Source organism: Labeo rohita, chromosome 16, assembly GCF_022985175.1.
Source record: "Labeo rohita strain BAU-BD-2019 chromosome 16, IGBB_LRoh.1.0, whole genome shotgun sequence".
NCBI lineage: Eukaryota > Metazoa > Chordata > Actinopteri > Cypriniformes > Cyprinidae > Labeo > Labeo rohita.
Genome location: NC_066884.1, coordinates 11,708,434 through 11,718,762, shown reverse-complemented (window position 1 = coordinate 11,718,762; position 10,329 = coordinate 11,708,434). Strand labels below are relative to the sequence as shown.

Here is a 10,329-nt window from a genome sequence, read left to right as displayed (position 1 = left end):
ATGAATTTTAAGATCTTTTATTTGGTGCATCTAAAAAAAAAAAAAAAAATCAGAGAAACTAAGTGGCATGCAAATAATTTGATGTGGAGTCTGAGGTTTCTGTTTAGTTTTTCTTTGAAAGTAACATCAAAAGAGGATATATCAGATTGTTCTTCTGGACATGTCAGCACACGAGTCTTGTCAGCTGTCTGAACCTCACTACGCTGCAGCTCCTTGTGGTTCTGTAGAGGATGTTGGCTCCTTTCCCTTAGCCTCCGCTGCTCTCTGTTTCTCTCTCTGCTCTGCTTTTTGTTTCTGGACTTCTTGAAAGATCTGAGAGGAAGAAAATACTATGTAAACAACATGTGACACACACACCCTACAAAAACATTGAGAGGTTTTGGCTAAGCCAAGCTGAGAACATTACCTTGTTGCAGAAGGCCTTTTTGGCCAACCAACGTCGGGTGACCCGCCGATAGTATTCGGGAGGAAACGTATATGTGATCCCGAGCTCTTGACACACCTTCTCGAAGGAATCATAACGGGTCCTTCTCAGAAGCTTCAGCTTTTTCTTCCTGCTGTCGATGGCCATGAGCATCCATCTTTTGTTGGCTTTATCCTAATGTAATGGGGAAAAAAAAGAGGTTTTGATCAGTGCTGTCAAACAACTGCTATTAATCGCATCCAAAATAAGTTTTTGTTTACAAGATATATATGTGTGTACTTTGTCTATTTATTATGTATATATAAATGCACACAGCTGAATGTATACATTTAAGAAAAATGCTGTTTATATATTAAAAATATACATAATGTCAATTATATGAATATAAATATATACATGTAAATATTTTTAAAATATTGGGTGTATATGTGTGTGTATATACATGTACTATGAACAGTATACACACAATTTATGTAAACAAACACTTTTATTTCGGATGTGATTAATCACGATTAATCGTTTGACAGCTTTAGCTTTGATGCTGTTGGATGGAAATTCTGTCATTATGTCGTTCCAAATTCATAACTTTTACATGGTGTTTGCATATAAATGTGTCTTAGCACCACCCTACAACGATAAAAATACGTTTTTTTTAAACCACCAAAAACCTAAACAGTCTCAATTATCAAGCCGTTTAGATTTTCTGAGCAATATGATGTCATACTGCTCAGGCCCCACCCACAACTGTTGACAGACTGTCCCATATTAGCATATTCCCGCCCTCAGCCAGTTGTATGCTGTCTGCCATTTTCTCTGCGCTTAAGCAGCTCCCGACATCAGAGTCACTGAGGAACGCAGTGGATTTATTTACTGTTTGATGGTAACACACCACCGAATACAGAAAAAATGACTGAGGGGGCGGAGTGAGCAGTAGCTCATTATCATTTAAAGAGACATGCACCAAAACAGGTCACTGTGAACAGCTGTTTTTGACAAGGTAAAAAGGTGTTGTTTACACAACCAGTGAGGAATTTTAATCAAAGTATGTTGCAGACATTTCATTAAGATCCTAAAGGATCATACCAACTTGGGGAAAATGGGCCTCTGATGTCCCCTAAAAGAGTTTTTTGTTCATCTTCTGGAACACAAATGAAAATATTTTTACTATTCTCTCATCCTTTTTTGGCCATTCACTGAAAGTCCACACAACCAAAACTTTGACGCATTAAAATTACAAAAAGTAATCCACTGTAAAAGTTAAGCAAGTCATAGTGCAAGACATGATAGCTTTTGCACTCACTTTTAATGGATGGATGTATTTGATGAAGGAATATTAAAAACTTTTTATTTGTATTCCAAAGATGAACAAAAGGTGTTTGGAACAACATAAGGTTGAGAAAATCATTTTTGGGTGAACTATCCCTTTAAATAACAGAACTAGGAACTGAAAACTACCAAAATGGGTCACTGTGAACAGAGCTGTTTTTGACAAGGTAAAAAGCTGTTTTACACAACCAGTGATTTTTTTAATCCAAGTATGTTGCAGACATTTCATGAAAATCCTAAAGAATCATACCAACTGGAAAATGGGTATCTGATGTCCCCTATAAAGAGTTTTTTGTTCATCTTCAGCAACACAAACAAAAATATTTTTACTATTTTCTCATTAATTTTGTCCAACCATTAAAAGTCCACCTAAACAAAACCTTGACACATTAAAACGTACAAAAAGTAATCTACTGTAAAAGTAATCCATATGAATCAAGCCGTTTAGCATAAGTCTTCTAAAATTACATGACTGTTTTTGGACAGACTTTTAATAAATGGGTATTTATCTAACAAGTCTCTTTATTTGTGTTCCAAAGATGAACAAAAGGGGTTTGGAACAACATGAGGGCAAGTAAATCATTTATGAGGGCAAGTAAATCACTATCCCTTTAAATAACAGGACTAGGAACAGAAAACTTTGTTTAATGACATGAATGTGTTTACAATTACTCATATAAACTAGCATATACAATGATTTATACACTTAAACATATGAAATAAAGTAACATCTGCAAACAAATGTTTCTAAAGTTTTCCCACAACTAACTTCCTTATTTCAGCTATTTTCGCAACGTTTTACCAACCGTTTCGCAATAACGTTTTACTAAGGTTATTATTTGGCGAGGTATTAAGTAATTTCCTCTCAAGTTCAGTTTTTAAAGAAGAGCTACCATCTATTTTGCTCATTTAATTTTAAAATCTAATTTATTCCTGTGATGGCAAAGCTAAATTTTCATGAGCCATTACTCCAGTCTTCAGGGTCACATTTTCCTCCAGAAATCATTCTAATATGCTGATTTGGTGCTCAAGAAACATCTGTTATTATTATTACAGCATTCAACATCTGAAGTGGATTAAAACCTTTTGTCAAAGTTGTCCTAAAACCAAAACAATACCCGTTCTTATCTTAGGACAACTTTAATTAACTTCTTTGATCCATTTCAAATGTTGACTACTGTATTATCAGTGTTGGAAACTGTTGTGCTGGTTATTTTTACGGAAGCTGTGATACACTTTTTAGGATTCTTTAATGAATACAAAACTCAAAAGAACAGAACTGAACAATATTAGACTTTACTGTCAATTTTGATCAATTTAATGTGTCCTTGCTGAAACTATATAACTATAAACTATTCATTTCTTTAAAAAAAAAAAAAAAAGTAAAGTACCCACACTTTCAAACATCAGTGTATATACTTCAATTACTATTAAACACATGAGCTTATACACAGGATATCCTGTTTGCCTCTGTGGGTGTTAATCAAGTAGAGTGGGAACAAATGTTTTGACACCTTTACTAAAGGCCCAAAAAAAAGTCATGCTGTTGAAAACTTATGTTTACCTTAGGGTGCTTGTGCAAGTGCTCCTGGAAGTTGCGAATACGTGCTGTCAAAATCGCCACTGTAATGCAAACAAGGACAGTCCGCATGATTGAGTCATGTTCTGAGATTCTAGTATGGTTAAAACAGTGACTTTGTCAACTGTTAAAAAAGAGAACTTGCCCTTGACTTCTGTTGAGCTGCGGTCGTTCTCATCCCTTCGGACCTTGGCAATAAGCTGTTCCTCTTTCAGTCGCAGTTTTTCACTCTAAAGAAAACATTATGACAGATAATTACATTGATTTAACATTTTTTGTAGCTCCTAAGTCAATCATGACTTGCAAAATAAAAAGCCACAACTGCACTGCAGCTGAGGTTTTCCACCTTATTTTGAATTATTAAAAAATATTAAATAAAGAATCAAAAGGAAACCCCGTACATGATTTGCAAGCTCCAGCGTAAGCAGTTTCTTCACAACATCGTCTACCCTGCAAAGATATGACATCATACTGATACTGTTGTGCACTCAAGCACATAAAGGAAGTCTGAAGAAATCATGTACTTCCTAAACCCAAATATCACAAGGATGAGTGGGTCAATGCAAAAACGGAAAGTACACACACAAAAAAAAAAACAACAAAAAAAAAACACATACGATTGTGCAAGTGGGACAGATGCATATTCATGCTTCAGCATGGATGGATGCAGGTCCTGAAGCTGACTTGGGAATTCTGGGAAGAAAATCAGAAAAGAACCAATGAGTCCTATCAAAAATTGACATCAAATGGCCAGGCTATCAAATGAACTGTATGTAGAGATTTCATTATTTTTCCTCTTACCTTGTTTCTTTCTAGAGGGCCGAGCATACTGCCTCACCGGTTGGTTTAGGAGGGTTTCATCCCCTGAAATGAACAGTACAGTCAATGTGTGTATAGCCTGAGGTACTTTAATATTGCCTAATAAAACAAACTATAATGCATAAGTGAAGAAACCACATTTCCTGAGCTCCAAGAATGAAGGAAAATGTTGTTTTTATTTAGTGCATGTTGTATCATTGCAGGTCTGCTTTAATAATTAGAATTATTAATAATGCAGAACCCTTTAACCAGGAGGTGTATTTGATAGTCAAAAAGCTTTATAGTCTCTGCAGCTCAAGAGTATAACACACGTCAGTAGTGACAAAGTGTCACCAAGGGTGGGGGTGATATGGTTGGCCACATCCTTCCCGCACACCCACTCAAGGAAAAGACACGTCTGTGAGACTATCATGACACCTCATCAAAAAAAAAAAAAAGGTGTCATCATCATGAGATAAAATAAGACAAACTTGTTGTCTTAAAAATGTTCTTACATCATTTATTACTTTTGCACTGACAGAATTACACAAACCGGCAAACAATGCATTCTAATGTACACAGTTTTACATATACTATATATTTTAAGGAGTTCCTAAAATGTCTTAAATACATCTGGTTTAGACAATTATTACCAAACCATGAAGAAAAACAGCTCTATTTAGAGATTTAGTGGTTTGCAAGTAAACTGTGTATCTGTAGTTGATCTCAGCCTCTTTACATCCTGATGGTTAAATAATAGTATTGCAGCCAGAGATGCATCTAACATGTGAAATGATGTCATGTACCACCATAAAAGTTTTCTTAGCATAGATGAATATGTACTGAAAACCTTTTCATGTGCTTTTTTTTATTGGATTTTACATGTTAAAGGAGAAGTCCACTTCCAGGACAACAATTTACAAGTAACTTACTCACCCCCTTTTCATCCAAGATATTCATGTCTGTCTTTCTTCAGTTGTAAAGAAATTATGTTTTTTGAGGAAAACATTTCTGCATTTTTCTTCATATAATGGACTGGTATGGTGCCCCGATTTTGAACTTCCAAAAGGCAGTTTAAATGCAGCTTCAAACAATCCCAAATGCGGTTGTAAACAATCCCAGCCGAGGAAGAAGGGTCTTATCTAGCGAAATGATCGGTAATTTTCATTTAAAAAAAATAAAATCTATATACTTTTTAATGCCAAACGCTTGTCGTGTCTCACTCTGCTTGGACTGTTTTTGTTCCGGTTCATGACAGTTAGGGTATGTCGAAAAACTCCCATCTCATGTTCTCCCTTAACTTCGAAATCATCCTATATCGCTGTTTTACCTTTTTTGTTAAGAGTGTTTGATCTTCTTTGCATGTTCACATTCCAAAGACTGGGTCGGTACTTTTGCAGCAATGTAGGATGATTTTGAAATGATTTTTGAAGTTGAGGGAGAAAATACGATTGGAGTTTTTCGACATACCATACAACAGTCTTGAGGCAGAATACACAGAGTTCAGGGAGAGAAAGGCAAGACGAGTGTTTGAGATTAAAAAGTATTTAAATTTTATTTGTTTCTAATGAAAATTACAGATCATTTTGCTAGATAAGACCCTCCTTTCCACGACTGGGATCATTTACAACAGCATTTGGGATCGTTTGAAGACGCATTTAAACTGCTTTTTGGAAGTTCAAAATCAGGGCACCATATCAGACCATTATATAGAGAAAAATGCTGCAATGTTTTCCTTAAAAAACATAATTTCTTTACGAATGAAAAAAAAAAAAAAAAAAAGACATCTTGGATGACAAAGGGGTGAGTACATTATATGTGAATCTTTGTTTTGGAAGTGGATTTTATATTTGACTCTATCCAGTCACTTACATTAAAGGGATAGTTCACCCAAAAATGAAAATTCTGTCATTAATTACTCACCCTCATGTTGTTCCAAACCCAGAAAACCCAGAAGACCTTTGTTCATTTTCAGAACACAAATTAAGATATTTTGGATGAAATTCAACAGCTTTTGTTTTCTTTTGCACACAAAAAGTATTCTCGTACCTTTATAATATTACGGCTGAACCTCTGATGTCACATGGACTATTTTAACAATGTCCTTACTACCTTTCTGGACCTTGAACGTGGTAGTTGTGTTGCTTTCTTTGCAGGGTCAGAAAGTTCTCAGATTTCATCAAAAATATCTTAATTTGCGTTGAAGGTCTTTTCATCACTCTCTTTAACACTTGTAAATGGCACTACTAGTTATTGTCATCTTTTTTATTTTTAATATCACTATCAAAATGTTTTCATGATGTAATTATTATAAATATTTTCTAAACAGATTTCTTCCTTTCTCAGATAAGTGCAATATACATTGCCCATGTTAATACTGAATAAAAAAAACCCTGCGTTTTCAACAAATAGCTTACCTAAAAATCAAACTGTCATCATTTACTCAACCTCATGTCATTCAAAACCTGACCTGAATGACTTTCTTGCGCAATCAGGCAGTTTAGCTTACCACTGACTTCCAGAGTAGAGACAAAAAAAAAAACCTTTGTTCCACAGAGGAAAGAAAGTCACAAGAGGTTTGGAACAACAACATGAGGGTTAATAAATGATGACAGAATTTCATTTTAGGGTGGACTTGTACTACTAAAATAGTAAAGTGTCATAGAATGCTAAACCAGTGACCTACTTAGCTCTGATTACTGAGAAAAAGACTTTCAGGCACTAAAAATGGGTAAGTGTTTCTGCTGATGCCTAAGACATCTGCTGCTGTATTTCTATGCAAATGTGAGTGAGTTACAAATTCAATTCTTGGGAAAATCTCCAAAGTTCAGTTTCGCAAAACAGCTTAATACATGTTTTAGGGTGTTAAATCACCTATACACCCACTCCTTCATAGTTCATAAGTCTTGCGGGAATTGGTAATATAACACATTTCCCCCCACACATTTTTTTTTTTGCCCCAATAACAAGAAAACATGCGCGGGAAAAAAAGATGTAACCCTAGCGAAATATACTGGCACCAACCTCTCTTGCAAAGCTCAGGACCTGTAACTGGGTTGCCAGATTGAGAACCACAAAAAAAAAAAAAAAAAAGAAAAAAGGCCAGCATGAACAACACACCACAATATTCTTCGGGACTACCCCTGTAATAAAGATACTGCATACTTATCATCTGATAAATCATTCGAAACCATCTGAATGTTTGAGGTCGGTTAGATTTATTAATGTTTTTGAATAAGGTCTTTTACGCTCACCAAAACGATTTAATTAAGTCTAATGTTTACTTTTTTTATGCATCTTATTCCTACTCAAGCCTTCAGTGTCACATGATCCTTCAAAACTTATTCTAATATTTCTTACATATAATAGAAATCGTTAGAATAGAAATTATTCTTATATTTCTTTCTAAACAGTTGTGCTGCTTAATATTTTTAATACATTAAAATATGCTTAAAATATATTTTTGAAAAATCTAACTAACCCCAAACTTTAAAACATTAGTTTACTACTAGTAACTTTTATAATTGTGGTGGCGTAGCTCGGTGATTAAACAGCTAGGTCGATAACCCATGTTTCAAATCACCAAAAAAAGAATAATTCATGAGCCATCACTTCGCAGCGAGCCCAGTTTACTCCAGAGGGACTTTCCCTGTAGTAGGTGTACAGTACAATTTGAATACGTGTACAGTCACTTTGAATAAGAAATAATCCGTAAAAGCACAGCTAATAGTAAAAAACCCACAACAGAAACTTAGACCACGACCTATAAAGAGAATGGTTATTTCATAACCCTGTCTATCATCCTACACAATACATGCTGTCTAGTGAAGGCTGTACTGCGAAGTGCTTGTAATCTTTTAGAGACAGCAACTACCTAAAAAGGAGATAAAGAACACAAATACTAGAGCTAAACTATAACAATACTCCCATAAATACACTAATAAAACTAGCGAATTGATAACAATAATTTGGAGTTAAGTATTACTGGTAAACCAAAATGTGCTTTTCCAAAACATAAATTATTAATTCTTGATGCATTAGTAGCAAACAGTGATCATATTGTTATAATATTACCATGGGGGGATTCAAACTAAATAACTCAAAAAGAAAATGTACACCAGCCCCCCTTAACAAGTCTGCAACATCAAATTAGACCCACAATCGTTCATTTTCTCACATTGCTAGGACGATAACTCACACTTAGTCATATTGCTACTCACTCACACATGTGACCATCTTTTGCTTCCCTCAACTTGTCTTAACCACTTTCTGTTTTAACCCACTAGTGGTCTTTGATCAGTTTAGACCTAAAGATATTAAGAAATTGTATTATTAAAACCACACCAGAAAACAGCAAAAACAAAACAAAAAATCTAAACTTTGACAGTTTCCAAATATATAGACTATATAGGTATACAGGCATCTAGTGGCATTAAATATGATGTATTTTTTTAATAATGAATTTATTTAGTAATAAATGTATTACATTTCAGTAAATAAAATACATTAATTTATTTTATAAGTGATAAAAAACTAATATAAATGTAATCAATTATTATTATTGTAATATAAATAAAATTTATAATTTATTTATTTATTTATATTTCCACCAGATGGCACTAATCTGCCTCCACTCATTGAATTTGAGATATCTTTGCTCTATTTTTTTTTTATTTAAATGCTGCATTCATTAAATGAAAAATAATATATATATACATATACACACACACACACACACACACATATATATATATATATATATATATATTTTTTTTTTTTTTTTTTTTTTTTTTTTTTTTGATATAGAAATTAACTGGATATGTGCAGAGCTGACGAAAATAGCTTTTGCCAAACAAACGATGAAAGGCACAATTTGAAAAAAGACAGGTATTATAGGATCATAAAGGACAAGCTCTAGAGCTTAAAAGTATGTGGACATGAGAAAACATAAAGGTCATACATGATGAAACTGATGATTTGATGCCTTTTCAGTCAGGAAATGCTGGGCTTTTGGAGCCCACTAGGGGTTAATACTGTCACTGCACACACTGTGTATAAAACGTCACTAAACAAATTAAAATTAAACACACAACCATAATAAAATCCCCATCTGGACTAATATAATGAAAACTCAACCTTTAAATTAGTGAAACTGCTTAATTATGTCTGCGAATTAAAAATGAAAAACGTATAAACGTTGAGATGACCCATCAATATCACAATGGCCGTAACAGTCTCGTGTGTCTGTGAATATGTGTATATAAAGCAGCCGTTAAGTCGTCGAGTCAGAGCTCGGGTGTCAAAAAAATTAATACTTACGTTTACAAATAACGTTACCGGTTAACGTCCAGTTCGCATAAAATCTGCATTGAGAAACAGGCAAGACAGAATTGCCCTGCCTCACGCTTGAAAATACACTCCATGTCCGTAAACCCAATACTGTAGAGCGAAAAAGGTTTTTTAAAACCATTGTGATTATATATAGGAATCGCCTTTAATTTGTATATAGGCTTGCAGAACGCATTTGCCCCTTCAGTTCATGTAAGCCGCCATCTTTAAACAAACATTAGTAATCGGCGCAGAAAAATTCTATGTAAGATCAAATAATCGAGTGACGATCGAATCGATGTAGCCTTGCTTTTTGAACATTCGTGTTCATGTAGATACGCCTTGTTTTCCGTTTTATGACCTAGAAAAAGAACAGAACAATGACTGTATAGTTCTGTCATTATCTTTTATTTTTATCTGGCCTTTCGTCCTTTTAAGGCCAGGACACTCCACACTTGTCCTTTCAGAGATGTTTTTTTAAACAGATAATTTTTTTGCCTTAAAGGGATGAAAATTCCGTCATTAATTACTCACCCTCATGTCGTTACAAACCCGTAAGACCTTTGTTCATCTTCAAAACACAAATTAAGATAGTTTTGATCAAATCCAAGAGCTTTCTGACCCTGCATAGACACATTTAAGGTTCAGAAAGATAGTAAGGACATTTTTAAACTAGTCCATGTGACACCAGTGGTTCAACTGTAATGTTATGAAGCTACAACAATACTTTTGTACAAAAAGAAAACAAAAATAACAACAATTCAGTCAAATCAGTCTTCACTATGGAGGAGAAGAAATTATTAAATAAAGTCATTATTTTTTGTTTTCTTTGCATATGAAAAGTATTCGTGTAGCTTCATAAAATTAAGGTTGA

General features: G+C 34.2%; 1 protein-coding gene across 1 annotated transcript; it reads right to left on the bottom strand.

The window, feature by feature from the left end:
• Position 1: 1 nt before the first annotated feature.
• Positions 2–9,722, bottom strand: mrps15 (mitochondrial ribosomal protein S15). Its single transcript, XM_051131299.1, has 8 exons — positions 9,447–9,722; positions 4,131–4,193; positions 3,947–4,022; positions 3,731–3,779; positions 3,475–3,559; positions 3,315–3,373; positions 407–598; positions 2–312 (listed from the first exon to the last, which is right to left on the bottom strand). The coding sequence occupies exons 1-8, from the start codon at positions 9,595–9,597 to the stop codon at positions 199–201; spliced, it is 789 nt and encodes a 262-aa protein (XP_050987256.1). The 5' UTR covers positions 9,598–9,722; the 3' UTR covers positions 2–198.
• Between the last annotated feature and the right edge of the window lie 607 nt (positions 9,723–10,329).

Coding starts and splice junctions, on each gene's coding strand:
- mrps15 (XM_051131299.1), bottom strand. CDS start 9,597: ATGGTTTTAAAAAACCTTTTTCGCTCTACAGTATTGGGTTTACGGACA. Junction 3,560..3,730: donor CGCTGGAGCTTGCAAATCAT/GTACGGGGTTTC, acceptor TGTTTTCTTTAG/AGTGAAAAACTGCGACTGAA. Junction 3,374..3,474: donor CAGCTCAACAGAAGTCAAGG/GCAAGTTCTCTT, acceptor TTTGCATTACAG/TGGCGATTTTGACAGCACGT.